Source organism: Cyprinodon variegatus, unplaced genomic scaffold, assembly GCF_000732505.1.
Source record: "Cyprinodon variegatus isolate N-32 unplaced genomic scaffold, C_variegatus-1.0 Scaffold48, whole genome shotgun sequence".
Lineage (NCBI taxonomy): Eukaryota > Metazoa > Chordata > Actinopteri > Cyprinodontiformes > Cyprinodontidae > Cyprinodon > Cyprinodon variegatus.
In genome coordinates, this window is record NW_015150501.1 from 76166 (window position 1) to 94959 (window position 18794).

Here is an 18794-nt window from a genome sequence, read left to right on the forward strand (position 1 = left end):
CCAAATAGAGCTAATGGAATCGGATATTACCTTAGGTAGTTTTTCAAAATTGACCATCTCTTGCGCTTTTATTTCGTTATTACTATAGTATTTTAACTAATAAATTTGCGTTATTTTGATGTGTTTTAACAAGGATGTTTGTTTGAAGAAGGTATCGAAAACCTTTCAAACAAGCGGGGGAGGAAGCCCTGCGGTTCCGTTTAGTATTGATGTTGGTAAAACTGCAGGACAGGTTAAACAGGTGACAGGGTGTCAGGTTTCATCAAGAGGATTACGTGAAGCGGAGGGGTTTAACAACATACGATCTGGATCCAAAAATACTTCGATAAACTGTAAGCTTTCGTCTGCCCAACAACGAGGTAGGTGAATTATCTTTCCCGATGAACAACTGAAATATACAAAAGAAGGTTTTGTTGTATAGTTGACGTTCAAACAAAGAAAGTGATAAACAGCGAGCCACCAGGACAGGTGTGGCACCTGTTTGACTGCAGCCCAGACCTCAGGAAACATTTCATGCAGAAGTGGCCTGATACACAAAGGTTTTAATATTTAATATATTAATATTAAGACACTGGTCTTAATATTTAGATACTGCTTGTTTGTTTTGTTTTTTTTGATCATGGTATTATTATTTTTTGTGGTCCCTTAGTAACCCCAGCCCCCCCAACCATACATAAATGTTGTTTTCAATAACTTCTATAGGCAGAGGCTTATGCTGAACTGAATCAAAGATCAGTCAATCAATGAATAAACAAATAAGATAGTTTAAATGTTTTTTGTGACCCATTTTCAGGTACCAATAAATTTCATCTTTTTATTCTGTTATACTTCAGATGAGTTTTACTTTTAAAACTTTTTTTTTTTTTTACCTTTTTCAGTTTTTTTTTATTGTGTTTTTTAACAGCTTGACCCCCTATTGCTTTTATTATTACTGTTCTACACCTATAAATCCATCCATCATTCCATTTTCCGCCATGCTTATCCCAGGCGGGGTGGAGAGGGGTGTTGGTGCCCATCTCCAGTTGTCTATGGGCGAGAGGCGGGGTGCACCCTGGACAGGGTCCATCGCAGGGCAACACAGAGACAAACAACCATTCACGCACAAACTCACACCTAACAAAGAATTTAGCGAAGCCAGTTAACCAGTCATGTTTTTAGACTGTAGTAGGAAACCTACCTAGACTGTGGTAGGAAACCGGGGTACCCGGAGAGAACCCAGGCATGCTCGGGGAGAACATGCAAACTCTATGCGGAAAGACCCCGGGCCGAGAATTGAACCTGAGTCCTTCTTTTTGCAAGGCAGCAGTGCTACTCACTGCGAGCAGCCCCACCTATAAATCCACACATCTTATTCTGTGTAATTTTTACAACCAATTATTGTAGTAGTGTCCATTCATCTATAAAATGTTCATGTACAATGACACCATTTAATTAGCGTTTCTATTTAGGTTATGTTTAACAACCCCAAGCGTTTTTTTTTTTTGGTGTCATTTCTTGGCGTAGTACCCTCAGATGTTTCACTGATTAACAAAACAATTTTGTTGCAGCAGCACAATTTCTCACTAAAATAAACGAATGTCAAATTGTTGATACAAGTAAACCAGAACATCAACAAAAATATAGCAGTTTCTTTAGAAAAAGAACATCAGGTGGCTCTGACAAAAGACTGTGCATTATACCCACTGTTAAGTAAAGTGGCAGATCTATAATGCTGTGGGCCTGTATAAAAACCTTTTGAAAAACAAGGAGATTCGACCAAAAGTCTGTTAGATTAAGCAATCATGAAGCATAAGGTGAGCAGTGAAGAGCCAGATTAAGCAGTTGCAGTGCTTTTAACAGTGCAGTGGATTTTAAATCCCAAAAGTGCATTTCTTCCTTACTGGATAAATGTAATCAGAAACTGGATTTTTCTCAGTTTTTGGGGCATCAGATTTAGCTGGTGCGGTAAAGGCCTAATGCATATAGAGTTTTATATTACACATCTTTAACAGGGTTACAAGTTTTTGACAAGTGTGGGTTTTCAGGATAAGACCAGGTGTTTTTTTTTCTAATAATCTTAGTGATGTGGCAATGAGTGTGAGCAACTAACTTGACACATAATCCTGTTTCCTTCTTCTCAATCAGTTTGACCATGGTACAGAAGTATGACGGGTTGTCCCACTGTAAGCTGGCTCTGGTGTTTGCCGTGGTGATGGATGTGCTGGGTGTGACGTTCCTGCTCCTGGGCGTTTTCGCTTCACTAGAGATCAAAGGCAAAGACTTTGGGGACCTGCTGGTGTACTCCGGAGCTCTGCTGGTGCTGTTTTCCATGGCTGGCTGGGTGCTTTGGTATAGCGGCAACATCGAAGGTCTGCATTTACAAAAAAACCTGGATGGCAATATGGGATCTGCTGTGGACAGACTGGCCCGCACTCTCAGCCGAAGGATACGGCTCCCAAGGACGCGCAGCAGTCCATCTTAAGTCTGTTTATTTTATTTTTTTTACCAATTACTTGGAAGAAAGGTTCATGCTTTATGGCTTTACCTTCATGTCATTTTTGAATTAAAAAAAAAGTTTTTGCAATTAATGTTTTTATAAACGTAATCTGTTTCTTCTGCTCAAGTATGTGTAAATGATCTACTTCCTAAATACTCTTTGGATATTAAAATTATCGCACTGAGAATACTTTCTGGAGAAAATTACCACACTGAATCAAGTTTATTATTATTTTTAGCTTCTCTATGAAATTAATTTAGTAATATTATATAGGTGCATGGTGCATCTCAAGGCATCAGATCAACAAAAATTTATTTTAGTAAATCAAGTAAAAAGCAAAGCTATCAAATATTTCTGTTAATTTCCATGACCATGGCTTACAGCAGATGAAAACCCCAAATTCTGCCTTTGGGAAAATCAAAATGTTAATTAAGACCATCATAAAATTGCTTACTATAAGTACACGCTGTCAATATACTATGAATCTCATGCACTAAATATCTAGTTGGTGCTCCTGGTAAACATTACTGGATCAGTTCATGGTGGCATGAGGCCAAGGTTGCCTTAATGTTGGCCTTTGAGTCCCCTCCAGGGTGGGGTTAGGCGTTTCTCATTTTCCTTTTGACAATACTCCATAGATTGTCTTTGGAGCTCAGTAAACACCAGCAGATTCATTGCTTTCTGTATCTTCATGACTCTAGAAACTTTAATCAGAATTCAAACTGGAATCTGTTCATCTCTACTCTTCCCCCAGACTCTGGGCCCTTGATTTAAAAAAGTAAATATTCAAATGATCTTTCACCTGAAAAGCAGACTAGACAACTGAGTCAAGTGTTTTTCTTTCCCCTCCTAAGACTATTAAAAGAGTTCTGGGTCACGACCCTCTCAAGCCTTTGGGTTATCTAATGCTTGTGTGTCTGCTGAACAAGTCTATATAAGTTTGGAGATTATATATATATATATATATATATATATATATATATATATATATATATATATATATATATATATATATATATATGGGCACAGGTAATATGGCAATTTTCTGAGTTTTAATCCATTGATGCATTTTACCTTAATTGAATCAAGTTTATCATTAAATTCAAATCAGTTTATTCATACAGCAGTAATTACCAACACACAATCTTTAAAGAGTCAATTCAATCAAATAATCCAGAAAGATTGGTTAAAAGTTCTCCATCTAAGGAAATCCACATGATTACATTAGGTCACTGACTTTGCAGCAATCTCTCACACCGACCTCACACACACACACACGACAGTGGGGAGGAAAAACTCCCCTTTATAACAGGAAGAAACCTCCAGCATAACCAGGCTCAGTGTGAGCGACCTTTTGCCGAGGCTGACTGAGGGTTCAAGAAGACAGAGTCAGACACACAAATGCAACATCAAAGCAGTGATCCATGAAGTTTCCTTGTTAAATAAGGTGATAGTAAACTAGCACCATAGGTGGCCACTATAGAGATAGCTCAGGATAACCTGAGCTACTCTAACTATAGGAGTTATTAAACAGGAAAGTTACAATCTTAGTTTTAAAGTAGATAGAGTGTGTACCACTCGGATTAAAACTGGTAGTTGGTTCCACAGGAGAGGAGCCTGATTACTAAAAAAGGAGAACTTTAAATTCAACTTGGGATTTAACAGAAAGCAAATGAAGGGAAGAAATATTAGAATAAATATTACCTCTTTTTAAAAGTTTGTTAGAACAACGGTTTCAGCATTTTGGATAAACTGAAGGCTTTTACTAATATTGTGTTAAAATCCTTCCTGAAAGAATTACGATTGCCAGTCTTGATGTAACATACATAAAGTAGTTTTGCTGAATCACTGCTGGACAAATGTAATTGTTTTTTGTTTTTTTTTTACAATATTCTCATTTGTGAGGAACGTGTATATGCGTTAGCATGGGAACATAAGATAATCCAAAATGACCAAGACGATTTTTATGATCAAAATCTGTATAAGGTTTATTGAGAACACAAACTTAAGTCTTTCCAAGAAAAGTAAGAGGCCTCTGTGACTGACACACTTGCTCAAACTTGTAATGCCACATGAATACTATACATAAACATTAAAGAGTATCTCTTCCTGATTTAAGAGAAACTTTTAGACATTACACATTTTTATTATTAGGCAAAAATCTAAGATAAATAAATAATTTTTGAGAAGAGATTCAAAAAGACATTTTACAGAGACATTTATTAGGTTTTGTGCAGGTTTGAACCACTGCAGGAAAACCTAAGAGTACTGGGATTAAAGCTAATACTAATTCCATCACATGTAGAATAGACACCGTACTTTAAATCCCCAGTTTGAATGCAGCATCTAAAATAGTATGAATTGATTGTCTTTGTGCTTAAAGAAGTAAACCCGTTTCCAGTATGTTGTTAAAGTTATGAAGACAGCACCTTTAACAGCAACCACATCAAGTTCAGCGTGATCATCAACAGATGGAGGATTTTTCTCTGATGAAGAAAACCAAAGATCTGCAGGATCATTGTTTGTGCAAAAGTCCATCAGATGGATACAACATATTAAGCTGATAACTGACCATAACGAAAAAAAAACATATAGAGGCAAACACAATAATCAAAGCAAAGGAAACAAGCAAGGTATAGGATGTAAAAATATAGAATACGTATCTGAAAACATCCTTTTATTGTTGCCACAGTTGGATTTTTGTTCATTTAGTTCCACTATTGTCCCTTCTGGTACTGTAAATGTCTCTTTCACCTCATCCATCAAACGGCGATTTGTGAGCTGAACAGTCAGAGAGCAGGGCTGGGCACTGAGGGGGTTGGAATCTGCCAGATGATCATGTGACTACGTTCAGACCGCTGTGGTGTCGTCTGAGACACCTCATTCGATTCATCGCTTGCATCATCTCCTGAAATGTTACATTTGTTAAGCAGTGTTTCAGTATTGATTATACCTCTTACTAATGAGTCGGTTGTAAAATTTAACTCACCAATTCGGAAATTAATGTAGCCCTCCCCTCCACTGAGGATGTGCAGAGCAGTAGTTACATGGCTGCTGTCAGGAGAGGTGATCAAACAGCCTGAGGACATAAGCAGAAAAAGGTTTATTGCGTTATCCCAGGAAAAAGGATATTAACAGACTCTATAAGTCATTTCATTTAGGAAGTGTTTAACTTTTAATTGTAAGAAAACTTAAGGGGACTGATGGGAAAATAAATGCATTTCCTGAATTTATTGTTTCAGAAATCCAGATAGCTTTTTTCCAGAGTCAAGTTTATACCATAGGTCACTCCATAAACCCACTGTGGTCAGTAACAGGATTAGTTTAACTTATCCTGAGTGCGTCATTCATTTCAGATGAGACCCGAGATGAGGAAAGTATGAGAGATGCCATGTCTTTAACTGGAGGAGTAACATCTACAGTGAGTTGTAGAGGTTAGAGAGCAAAAGCTCATTATGTTCAATAGGATTAGAAGCATTTTAATTTGAGATTCATTGATGTTTTAACATCACAGTTTTTGCCACGGTCAATAATATATTTCAATGCATTTCAACCAAAGATCCCTCATATTACACGAGGACAGGTTCTTTGTGCTTCAATCCATTTTTATGCTAAAGGTTAACTGTCAGGGATGTAATCATTAAATCAAAACATTACTATTCAGCACTGATGCCCTTCAGATTAATTATGTGTTTATGACGTCAAGGTTTTCTGCTGGTGGAGTGAGGAGTGTCCCTACCTGCTGTGGGGGACATGGTGATCTGAATCCAGACTGGAATAGGAGTGTTCAAAATTAATTTTCCCCCCTCTAATCACTGAACAGCTTAGGTTTTGTTTAATACCATTTTTCATTGGGCCTTAGCAGACAGGAAAGTTCCAAAAACATTTGGAGATAAATTTATTTCCTCACATTAGGGTCAATTCAAGGCTTCTCTTTTCCTCCTGTTGCCATGGTGAATCATATTATCCGCCTTCCATTGATCAGGGCTTCTTGTTATGCCTGTGCTCACCCTGAACTGTGTGCTGAATTAAGTCATAGTTAAGTTACCTTGTTGATGTCACCTGTTCTGAAACCGAAAATCCTGAATATCACAAAAGCAAGGAAGTTGACTCATTATAACTGCTCTCTATTCGGACGAGATTAACCCAACTTTTTTTGCAAAAGATGTCAAGCTGTTAAATAATGAGTTTCACCAAAAGGACGCCTCACTTGACTAATGCAAGACAGGTTCAAATAATCAGTGTTGTGACTCACATGAGAAGACTGTACAGTTAAAGGTATAGTGGAAGGTTTTTGCGAATTTTTGAAAAGGCACTCTGTTTAAGAGTTGCTGTTTGCATCACTCATACAAGCTTACTTTCCAAAAGAAGATTTGCAATTTTTCCACTATGTCAGAATCACCACCAGTAAGTGGAAAAGGGGATGAGCACATGGGACGGCCTTATGTAAACATCACCAGATAATTGGTAGAAAGCTAAGAGGAGTTCAGAAATGTAACTGACAGTAAAAGGCAACTACTGTTGCCATTAATGGAACCAGCAAAATGTAAACCATGAACAATCACAGACAATAAAAGCATACAGGTTCACACATAAATAAAACTTCAGAGAAAACTTACCAGACTAAAAAAATAAGAACCATAAAAAAACAGTTTTTGTGTACCGAGTGTATAGGAAAAGAGATTCTGCAATAATTTTCTAACAGAAACATAATTTAGTGTCTTGATTTGCAGATCAGGGAAGCCACAAAGATGCCTTGAAAGAAAGCATGCTAGGCTGAAGTATTAGCTTCTTATATCTTACCAGGTGCAGGAATGATGAATTGGACAGCTTGTCTGTGTCCATGGTAAGAGAGCTGGGCTGATGCAGTGGAACAGTACGGGATGGAAACTTCCTCTGATGCTGTAGACAGTTTTTTTGTTAACACTTGAGTCCATTTCTAACTGTGTTAAATGTTTTTGATTTCACATACTTATTGACAGGGGGATGGAGAAAATGGCACCGCCCCCGGTGCCCACCCAGAGACGACCAGAGATGATGGAGAGGGAGGAAATCTGGAGTGGTGAGAGTGTCAAGTAGGACTGGCCTAAAACAAACAGATGTGACAAAAAGAAAAGGCAAATTAAAAGTTTTTAAATCACAAATTAAAACTAGAAAACTGCTGACTTATAACGGGAAAACATTTGTAAAGTTTACATAAAGAACTCAAACAAAAAACAGTATGAGTACCTAATGTTTTAGTAACCAAAGATGTAAAGTCAACTTCTTGCAGTGGCCGTCCAGTTGACCAATCAAACAGTCTTATAACTGGGTCAAGTCTGCAGGACGTCCAAACTCCACTCCCCCCAGCACACAGGAAACGCACCTGCTGTTCCATGCACTCTGATACGGAAAAGACTTGCTGTGCAGAAACATGAAAAATAATGATTGTAAATCCAAAATAGCATGTTGGAATATACATGTAGAATACTGTGCAGGATTCCTGAATCATCCCTTGTTTCAAAGACAATTTTCTTCACACTTCTGATCCGTTTATTCATTTTACTCCACTGATAACCTGGTTTGAAATTTAATGATCTTCTTTTTTCAAGCTACTTAACTCTGACCTTTGAATATAATTTAAGCATAAAAATATTCCTAAACCCAGAAAATAAAGTTAGTAAATAGTTAAATAAGGAACCCAAACCTCACTGTATTGTATTATAACTGTTTTGTTTTTTCCTTTTTCCTGGAAACCATATCAAAATTTTAAAAAGGCCTGGCAAGAACCCTGAAGGATAATCTGTGCATGGAGCCTAGGATTAAGGTGATGGCTAGGAGTCTTTCACACCTGAAAGACTTTTAGCTCATTACTAAAGATACAAAGCAAAAAGATGATGCAGAGGTAAGGGATTGATTGTAGTAAAGAACAGTAAAGCATTTTTTTTACCATGTCTACTGTTAAAGATTTCAATATTTTGAGATGATACAGTGCTGGGGTAACAGCATCAGAGAAAAGAATAAAAAGCACCAAAAGCTGATACAGAAGGTTGTCTCTGTTCTAGGAACTCCTCTAGGACCTCTGGATAAGATTTCACAAAGAGTTCTTTGTAAAGTGAAGAAGATTATGGACAGCAGTGAGCATCCTATTCATCAGACTATCAAAAAACATCAGCATCTTTACTCAATAGACATACAAGATCAGATTAATGATTCGGGAAAACAGATTCATTTCCTCACATTTTGACCGTCTTCAGAGAACTTTTTGAAACATCAAAACCAAAAAAACAAAGCTGACTCCCTAAGAACTATTCGCTGAAAACCTGATGCCTCTCTGGTTGCATGTCAGGACTTTTACTGTTGATGTTTTCTACTTCCAATACAGATCTCTTTCAGATACTGTTTATCTGTTGAGGATGGGTTTTATTTACATTCCCAACCCTGGAAAATATTTACCTAGATTATCTTTAAAACCTAAGAAGAAACTCAGTACTCTACAAGAGAAAATTATTGTTTCTTACCTCTACTTTCTTATTTTCAGTGTCTACAATATGGACTTTATTCCAGTATCCAACCCATAGACGAGCACCTTTTGCGAGGCAGCAGCGGATGGGCTGCAGAGGATTTGCTCCAAGAGGCATCACAGAGTGAGGTTGCAGATTCCATCCATCTGTGGATTGAAGGGCAATACATTTCATGATTTCCATCAATAAACTTTAATTCCATAAAATATGCAAAACCAATACACAGATTACCTGCAGTTTGAGAAAAAAATGCCAGACTACCATCAGCTAATCCGGCAATAACCTGATTGTTGGAGAACCTGTGAGGTCAAGTTGACACAGAGTAGACCCCTTTTAAATACAATCTTTAAAGAGATGCTAATGTACAAATAAAGAGCAGCATGTACTCACGTGAGTGAATATACACCCTCTAAGAGAGACACAGTTTGTACACAGCGCCTTCGGTTTGCCGAAGCAAGATATATTTGGATACTACCACACAAAGAAAAGATGGTGAAAAAAAAAAAAAAACTTCTTCAAAAGGCCGTTATAATGTGTTACATGTGGAACAAATCTGCTTTTTTCAGTTGATGATACCTTCCTTCCTGTGTTCCAATCCACACAGTTCCTGCTGTGTCTTCTGAAAAAATAAAACCAGCAAGATTGTGTCAAAGGAAACTGAGCGAACTATGGTGATAAATGGATTCCTAATAAAACTCAAGCAAAACAGCAGCAGCCAAATGATCCAGGACTGACCTATGGGGGGCACGGCACAGATGCAGAGGACGGGGGCAGTGGGAGGGAGGCTGAAATGGTCCAGTACTGTGTTGGACCGTGCTGGGTCAATCACTGTGATTTCACTGCAGGATGCAGGACCCGAAACAACCCAAACAGAACACTGAGCAGAGCAGGGCGGATGCACAGCGTGGAAACATGACTCAGTTTGTGTTTGTGACGTCAGTTATGACAGAGTGAGTATGTATCATTAGACGATGACTGGGGTTGCATTTAACCAGGATGTTGGCAGACTTACTGTGGCTTCTCCAGAGATATCAGGAGTGACTGCAACAGCGCAATTGAGCTGGAGAAGGAAAACAAAATGAAGTCAGAAGGTATTTTTATTCCAAAAGTGTGATGTAAATTTTTGTGGGTTTACCTTAGCGGTGGAGTCTCTTTGGTCCAAGAGTCTGAGTTGGATCAGAACAGGTACATCTTTAGGCTCTGATACAGGCTCACCTGACTCCTGAAATAATCACATTTAATCCTACAGTTAAAGCGCACATCTAACTACCTGGATTTTAAGTGCTAGCATTATGATTAGGCAGTTAGGAAAGCAACAGATGCTCATAAGGCAGTCTGAGGAGTACCCTAGTGTTTGCCAGTGGCAAGCTCCAGCCGTGTATGTGCCGCTTTCCTAGGCTTTCCCAAACGTTGGAGCGGATGTCTCTGTACAGTTCCCTCCTTCGCGCACGTGGTGAAACACCAGCAGGAGCAGTGGATCTGAAGAAAACGCTGCATGGTTTTGATCTCTTGGCAAGTAAAATCTCACATTCTTAAATAAAATGTACATATAGCACAAATACAGAGATGCAGAAGATATCCTTCTTCAGGTTGTGTAAGAGCTACCAGGCTGCATTATCAGCTACTGTAAACTCTTTAATGGAGATGCTGTTAATGAGTGATCAAGCCCCAACTTTGCTTTTTTCATTATTAGTGAGGTATTTCTAAACTGAGCTAAATAAAGCACAAAGATGTGGAAAACTTCTAAAAGGAAAGGGCTAAAAGGGAGAGCAAAACTTTCAGCAGGAAAACAGGAAGGCTAAACAGACTTCAGCAAGTTGGGTTGTTTTTATTCTTTAGAGCTTTGAACCTGTGCCAATGACAGAAGATAATAGATTTGAAAATGTTGTCCATCACTTGTAAAATTGATAAACATGAGCTTAAAACTGCTGAACGCTTCTGTAAGATACTAAATATACTCATGCTTCCAGTAAAAATTCATGACTGTTAGGTTAACTGGTAACTTCAAACTGCTCTTCAGTATATTGATGGTTGTTTTTCCTGTGCATCTTTGGGTTGGACTTGTGACATTTATGGGGTATATGTAATGACAACTGGAGATAGACACCTGATATAAATTTGTCTCTGGAATAATGCAAATAAAATTTAAAAAATGTGCTTACTCAGCCTGGGTTTTGTTAATGGTTGGTAGCAGTGGAGACCCCAGAGGGGAGCGGTTAAGTGACGAGGAAGCTGGTTGGACAAATTTAGAAGTGGGAGGAGGTACCAGTGGCTGCTTGGTGAGGCCAAACAAGCGGTTGAACCTAAATGCAAAGAGAATAAAAGGGTAAATAAAATCCAATAAAGAAACATCAGTATCAGAAACACAACACAACCTGTAACCACATAGTGATTCGAATTAATAGTTTTGTTATACGTTCAGTTTTAGACTTCAAGCTTTAAGAAGCAGTTGTTGGAAAGCCTAAATTTCTAACAGCTCCACATTTTGTGATGATCCTTAACAATATTTTATAAATGCATTTAGTGTGCGCTTCTGTTTTTGTAAAAGGGTGATCCTATATTGACAGAGTGTATTACCCACATTCAGTCTTTGCAGTCTTTCAAAGTGTAAACAAATTACTCAATTGTCTGACTGGTGATGGTGCATGGTTAAGAAAATAAGATCAGCATATCTATTTTTAAAGTAACCTTGCTTGCAAGTAATTTTCACTGTATTTGTGCATTTTTACTGAAGCAGAGAGCGGTCGTACTCAACTTTAGATTTTTTCTTTTGTCTTCTAGAGAAAACGACAAAACTACCTCATTAGCATGGCTTAACAAGTAATTGTTTTCTCCACATAACAAGATAATTATCTCTTTATCACAGGAAAATAGTTACTGATTTCTCGAGATAACGAGATGATTAACCTGTATGAGTTATAAATTAGGCTAGCCAACAGCCCTGGATTCCCAGTCCATCCATGCCTGCTGTAACTGTAGTTTTGCAGTCGCGGTACCTTGTGTGTGCAAATAAGATTTTTTTTAGTTTTCTATTTCTTTTCATTAATTGTCAGGTCATGGAGGATGATTGGATTGCATGGATTACAGCAGAAAGAAATCAGAATGTTTTTCAATTAATTGTGGGAGTTAATGCATCTTATACCTGTTACAGGCGTAACACTGGGGCTGTTCAGAAAACACCAGAAGCTAAGGCGCCGGGGTCATAGGTCTAACCAACAACTTTGGATTATTTACAGAATTACATATAGGCTGCCATGACTTGAAATAAAGCACAAAGATCCTCTCCCGCTGTTGTGGTATTGAAAGAAGTAATCAGTTTTAATACACATCAATCATCTCGTTATCACAAGAAAACGGCTTTCCTTATCTTTAGATAGGGAGAAAATTAATTTGTTTTCTCGAGAAAACCACCGTGAAAAAGTGTCTGAGGAACACGGGCGCTCTCGGCTTCCGTACATTTTACACACAACTGTCCCAGGTTAATAGTGTGTAGAACTAAACTTGACTGCCATCTTATCCATCTTAATAGGTTAAGTTTAAAGGTGTCTTTTGATTGATCCCTTTTAAAAATTAGCCTTGAGGGTGGGACACATATCACATAATAAAAATTAATTTCCTTCAGTTTTCCATACCGCATATTACTTTCATATTTTACCACAATCACAGCTTAGGAAAAGGCTGATTGGGCTATCTGAGGGATATTTGTGTGATTTCATTAAAGCAATGCAGATTGAAAATGTGGGGATCATGTCTGCCAGGTTATTGATATCAAACTCTTGGATGAAGCTGCACTTCAGGTGATAAAATTATGGGTGTATAAAATGTTTCAATAAATACATTAAACTAGTAAAAGCAGATAGATGGATATTACTTTTTCCAAACACTGGATCTTCTCTCCTCTGTAAGCTTCTCCACTTTTGTTGCTCTAAAAAGAGAGAAAAAAAAAGGTTTTCATAGAGGAACAGGATGAAGTCTGCATACAGATATGTAAACTGTTTATTAAAGCTTTGAATTCAGTAAAAAAAAAGAAAATCTAAAAAAATAGACACAGAAAGAAAAATGAAATCACCTGATTGTCTGACTGTGTCTCAGAGCCTCCTGTAGCTCAAACAGACGCTGCTTATACTGGTTCTTCTCCATGACCACACGGGCCATTTCGGAGCGAGAGAAGGGACGCATGGATGTGGGCACACTAGCCTGCAATGGAAAACAATTAAAGATTTTATTTAAAAAAAAAAAAAAAGGGTCATAATTTACAATGCATATTTACTGAATACAAGATATTTCTTTACATCAGCATCCTCAGGCTGGCACCTGTCCAGCTCTGTCCTGAGTCTATAAGAGACAGTGATCAAAGAGGATAGAGTATGTTTCAGTAAAACAAGCTGAAGGTCAAACATGTTCTAAAATAAGTGAAACATCTATAGCGCATTCTGCACCTCCTGATTTCCTCCTCCTTCTCCTTCAGCCGTCCCTCCACATGTGCCACCGTTTCCTGAAGTGTCGCCACTTCCAGGTTGAGGGCAGAGCGATCGTCAGTCAGCTCGACCACCCGGGATATCAGAGCCTTACGAGCAGCTTCAACTGACTCACTAAAGACAGACAATTCAGATTAGACTTTTATGGGATTATTTGGAAACTGGCACAGAAAATGCTTGAGGCTGTGAAAGTAAGCAAGCTCTTAAGTCTTCAAACACGACACAAAACTTGGCTTCTAAATCAGCAGAACAGAAAATAAATTTGTCAGATTAGCTCTTTTTCACTCTATGGCATCTTTGCTGTATCAATTTGGACCAAAGTATTAAGTTTTGGCGCTATTTAACATTTTTCCTAGCAATATTTGTCAGCTCAACAAATGACCATTAACGATATATTCGTGTAGGTTAATATTGTTAACAAGCTGTGAACACTGCTAAAACCCAATAAGGCAAACATGTCTGTTTTCTTGTCAGAAATTTATGTTCCATCCAGTGGAAATAGTTTCCTCTTATCCAGTTCTTCTGACTATGTTATGAGACATTAAAGTTTTTTGATTGTTATTCATTTGTTTATCTGAATGGGCAATATCAAAGAGACTGAAAACTGGGAAGAAATCGATTTGGCAATATATTGTGATTTCCGACTGCCTGATATAATGTCAATCTTTCAGGTTCGAATATCGATTTAAAAAAAGAAACAAAATGATCTAAACCTGTGAGGGAAAATGGGCTACCTCTGTACTGCCACTCTGGTAGATGGCGCTGTGGAGCGCCTTTGGTGTGTGCCGTATTTTTGTAGTTAAGGCAGCCATGGTAGAAGACATAGACTGACTCAAAATCCAAACATGGATTTTGAAGAACATATACAGCTTGCTTTTTTAGCTATATATTTAATTTTGATAGCTGGGTAAAATATCACAATATATATATATATATATACAGTAGCAGCCATTAAAAATTCCCTGAATTTCCTTTTTAAACATCCACTTTTGTACTAAAATAATCTTTCTGTCATGATTTATGGACATTAAGATCTAAAGAGAAGCCTCAACTCCTGGTCAGACCCTATAATTTAGTGAAAGGATGGAGTCGCAGGGGAGTAGGCTGCCAGTCGGCTGGTGTTTGACTGGTTTTACTGTAGTGATAATGCAATATGTTGATTAATACTGTATCATGACGCATGTATCGTATTACAACATACATGCCAATACTTAAAAAAACTGAGATTTTTTTTATTTTTTTTTATGAAAAGCACACAGCTTTACTGGAGGAGAATTTATCCTCTTTTATTTTTTGTTGTTATAATCAAATATGTTGCAGATGGAGCTGACTGTAAACACACTTCAAAAAAAGAAACTGCCCCTCTCTGATTCTGGATCGGCTGTATAAAATTTTTTTTTTTCGTGGGCTAGGTCTTAACACGTAGGTCAAAAAAATAAATAAAATCATTGAAGGGCCGAGTCCATCGTCAATGGTCAATAGATTTGTCTAACTGCCTAACCTTACAAAGCATCCTACATGAAATAGAAATTATTTTTAGAGCACATAACTTTTGACACCTCTGTTCCGAAGAGCACAAGTCATTCAGAAAAAAGGGTAGATTCCTGTGTGGTGAATTTGATTTTAAAGATGTACCATTGACCAAGTACAAGACGTAAAAAGCAGTTAAATTGTGTTTCTTTTAAGCTTCTGTATCATATTTTATCTAAAAGTATCCCATATCATACAGGTGAGGCTCAGGAGTCACATCTGCATCCGAAGGCCCCCTAAAGTGGCCATTTGTAAAAAAAAAAATAATAAAGAACTGAGCATTGTTTTTAAAGACCAATGTAAATAGGAAGAATAATTCTATTAACTAATTCCACTTGCAAAGAGGTGAACACACATGCTGCTGACCGGTCAGCTGAGAGCAACTAATGAAGGCCGATTGGAGTGTCCCGGTTTAGAAGGATTCCCAATTGGCTGGTCTGTCAAGCCGAACCAGCCCAAGGGCAGACATGGCTGCAGGCGGATCAGCACGTCTTACTGGGTCAGGCTGTTAGTTTGCATATTGAAGGGAGATATTAAGGTTGCCTCCAAATACAGAAAAAATAATGAAGAAAATAGGAGTGGGTGTAATTAAGAAAGAGTCAAAGAAGGAAAAGGACATGGGAGCAGCAAAGAAGATTAAAAAAACACTTTGCATGAGCACCTCTTGACAGTAACAAGAATATAAAAACCCTTTGAGAAATCTGAAAGATAATACAAATATTTTCTTTTTTTTCTCAAGATACCAAGCCATTTGCAGGATTTCTTTTTCTGCTCTGAAAACGTTGCCATAAATGCACCAATAGATGGATTTGTTGATGTGAAAATGTTGGTTGAATGGCAAAGCTAGCAGTTCTCCTTTTGCTCTGTAACAAGTGTTTATAGAGAAGCAATTAACCCATGTGAGATAAAATCTGAAAATACTTCAAAAAAAAAAAAAAAAAATCATACCAAAGCAACTGTGAACACAATGTATGTAAATGTGGAACTCACTAGAGGACTTTCAATTCCTCAAACTGGAAAAGAATCTCCTCAAACTGATCGCCACTGCCTAAAGAGACAAAGGAAACAACACATTTTGAAGCAAAACTCTGATAACAGCAAGCTGTGGAATGCCTCTAATCTGTGTGTCAAGTTTAGTATACATAAGTAAACGTTTATTAAGATTTAGAGCTCTGGCCACTGTAACAAAGTCAATTATTTTTTAAACAAGTCAGGTGATTTGACATCACATCAGGAAGTCAAACAGTCGGCTCTGTGTGGAGGATAGGTAGTTATCATGTAGAGTCTACGTGTTTTTGAGTTGGGTAGAATTTTACAATTGTTTATTGATCATAAACATAACCAAACTATTGCGTTTGTGGAGGACGAACAAACTCGGCTGAAATGTATAAAACTTGTCCCCTCAGAGGGACTGAGATACCACTGCTGTTCCACGGTTGCAAATCTTACTAGCGCAGACAGCTCAATAAACAGGAGATCCCACACACACCTGCTAGTGGACGGCTGATTGGGATAGATATGAATGAGGGAGAAACTTTAAATAAATGAAAGAAAACCAGATATTTTCTGTGTGGCGGCAGTGTGGACAAAAAGCAGCGGACATTGCATACTGGCAGCTAGTGTTTCCTACTACTTGTTACCTGAGATTTTGCGCTTTGGTCTTTTTCCTACTTCTAAAAACAGATCACTATAGAAAAATTTCTCAGTAGTATGTTTGTGGTCAAGAAAAATAGCAGGATATTGCTGGACTAAACTACCGTTGAGAAATGCCTCCATTAACTCCAGGCTGCTCTTCTTTGGCCATTAATTCTCCACCCGCTCTCTCTGCTCTCTTAGGCTACGTTCACACTGCAGGCCTTGATGCTCAATTTTGATATTTTTGTGAAATCCAATGTTTTTTGCGTTGCCTTTCATATTTCCAAATATATGCGACTTGTATATAATCTCCTTTGTGAACTGCAGTTTTAGAATGCAACTGTCCCGCATGCGCAGTAGAGGATGCAATGACGTCACAGGCCAGCATGCTCTGTGTTTATGGAAGTAAACATGGATGGTAGTACCGGCGCGCATCTAGCTGTCTTTTCCAACCATAAAAACTCTATCTTTTCACATGGTTAAACATAAATACTGCTCTCCACATCATCATCTCCTACGGTTGTTTTTCTTGCCGCTTCTGCATAGCAAGTTGCAGAATAGTGGCCTTTGTCGGGTATTAATTGCGTTCAGGTCAGATGAATCTGACCTGGCCGTTCAGACACAGGTTGGATTTGAAAAGATCAGATTCGTATCGGATTCAGGACCACATAGCCAAGTGGCCTGGGTCGGATTGGAAAGATCAGATCCAACTCGCATATGGGAAAAAAAAAAAAAAAATGGATTTTGGGTCACTTCAGGATGCAGTGTGAACATAGCCTTAGACGTCCAACAGGCTCATAGTTACAGGGTTCTGTCCCATCATATGTCAAGTTGTACACATTTAAACTCTTATTGTCTGAACTAGCATTACTATCCATTGCTTACTGCTGTAAAGCTAAGTGGCCTCCCTAAATTTACGTCACTTCTGGTGCCCGTTTTAAATAAAAGAAAGCCTGAATAGTTCATATTTAAGTATATTTTGTTTTCTTATATATTTTTCTAGAATGATAAAAGTGATGTTCTAACCTGCAATCTGCTCTTTAAGGTAACTGAGGTAACAGTGTCAGCTTTAATGCCTACATCCAACTGTAATCCACCCCCCCAAAAATGCAACTTTTTATGTTAGCATTATTTGTTTCACATCTCAAATGCACAGTAACATATAGTGAAGCTTTTAAAAATGAAAAAAAAAAAACATGTTTACCTCTAATGCTGGCGCCTTGGTCAACGCTCTCTAAATAATCTCGACTCAGTTCTGACAGTTCGGAGAACACAGAGTCTGTGTTGCGGAGGTCCCACTCCACGCTGTCCTCCTCATCCATCTCGTCCCCTTTTTCCTCCTCCTCCTGGTTCTTTTCCTCCTTTTCTTCTCTCTTTATCTCTACCACCTGAAGCTCATCCAGGTTCCCCATCTCATCCACCAGGCTCCTCTCTACTTCATCTTTCAGAGTCTCGTCGGTTTGAGATTTTGCAGGGGTGCTATCCAGGACAGTAAGTCAAGGAGAGAGAAATGTTTTTTGACTAATAATCACATGCCTCTGAGGCTCTCTGCTCAAATCCCATAGGCTCATTAACCAACTCATTGTTTAGGGTTACCTTGCTTTTACACAGCCGTGAAACTGTGTCAGCTCAGGTGTTGAGCTTATTATGTCGATGACAAACTGATCCGTAGCAGGTTTTACAGTAAAATCAATTACTTTTTCTTCCTTAGTCACTAAAGCTTCAAGAACAGGTGGGCCAGAGTTTGAATGTGGTCTCTGAACAATCTGAGACAAAACAGCAAGAAACAACAGTTAGCTACAACCAGCTCAGAGCGCAAACAATGGATATGAATATACATATAAGACTCTGAAAAAATGTGGCACACCATTATTTCTAACCCCATTTGACTGAATAGCACTAAATAAAATAAAGCATAACCTGTCACTTTCAGAAGTCTTAAAAGCAATAATAGAATTCCCTTTATGTGTAAAATAAATCTTAAGACTGCTCTGTAAAACTTTGGAGCTTTCATAGAGGACACTGGAGAACAGTGTTGGGAAGGGACAGATAAGACAGGACAGACGGAAAGTTACAGAGAAGTTTAAAGCAGGTTGCGTTCTAAGGCAGTGACTGACCATTAGCTATTTTGTGAAGAAGAATAAAAGGTAAAGATTTCAGTCAAAAGATGAG

General features: G+C 38.1%; 2 protein-coding genes across 2 annotated transcripts in view; one reads left to right on the forward strand and one right to left on the reverse strand.

Annotated features, from left to right (window-relative positions):
- Positions 1 to 221: 221 nt before the first annotated feature.
- On the forward strand, positions 222 to 2817 carry LOC107082203 (transmembrane protein 238-like). Its single transcript, XM_015370747.1, has 2 exons — positions 222 to 359; positions 2125 to 2817. Exon 2 carries the CDS (start codon positions 2132 to 2134, stop codon positions 2459 to 2461), a length of 330 nt encoding a protein of 109 aa, XP_015226233.1. The 5' UTR covers positions 222 to 359; positions 2125 to 2131; the 3' UTR covers positions 2462 to 2817.
- A 1634-nt stretch (positions 2818 to 4451) lies between these two features.
- The window catches only part of LOC107082254 (C-Jun-amino-terminal kinase-interacting protein 3-like), a 21071-nt gene continuing 6728 nt past the window's right edge, over positions 4452 to 18794 (reverse strand). The window contains 21 exon segments of the mRNA XM_015370836.1: positions 4452 to 5384; positions 5466 to 5555; positions 7280 to 7378; positions 7449 to 7562; positions 7706 to 7877; positions 8977 to 9125; positions 9211 to 9278; positions 9370 to 9450; positions 9556 to 9598; positions 9715 to 9856; positions 9992 to 10039; positions 10115 to 10201; positions 10326 to 10458; positions 11142 to 11282; positions 12851 to 12904; positions 13049 to 13176; positions 13272 to 13314; positions 13419 to 13571; positions 15978 to 16035; positions 17827 to 18101; positions 18219 to 18521. Of these exon segments, the coding sequence (XP_015226322.1) occupies positions 5266 to 5384; positions 5466 to 5555; positions 7280 to 7378; positions 7449 to 7562; positions 7706 to 7877; positions 8977 to 9125; positions 9211 to 9278; positions 9370 to 9450; positions 9556 to 9598; positions 9715 to 9856; positions 9992 to 10039; positions 10115 to 10201; positions 10326 to 10458; positions 11142 to 11282; positions 12851 to 12904; positions 13049 to 13176; positions 13272 to 13314; positions 13419 to 13571; positions 15978 to 16035; positions 17827 to 18101; positions 18219 to 18521 (2500 nt within the window). The 3' untranslated portion in view covers positions 4452 to 5265.

Excerpts from the sequence above, each read along its gene's own strand:
- LOC107082203 (XM_015370747.1), top strand. The coding sequence starts at position 2,132 with ATGGTACAGAAGTATGACGGGTTGTCCCACTGTAAGCTGGCTCTGGTG.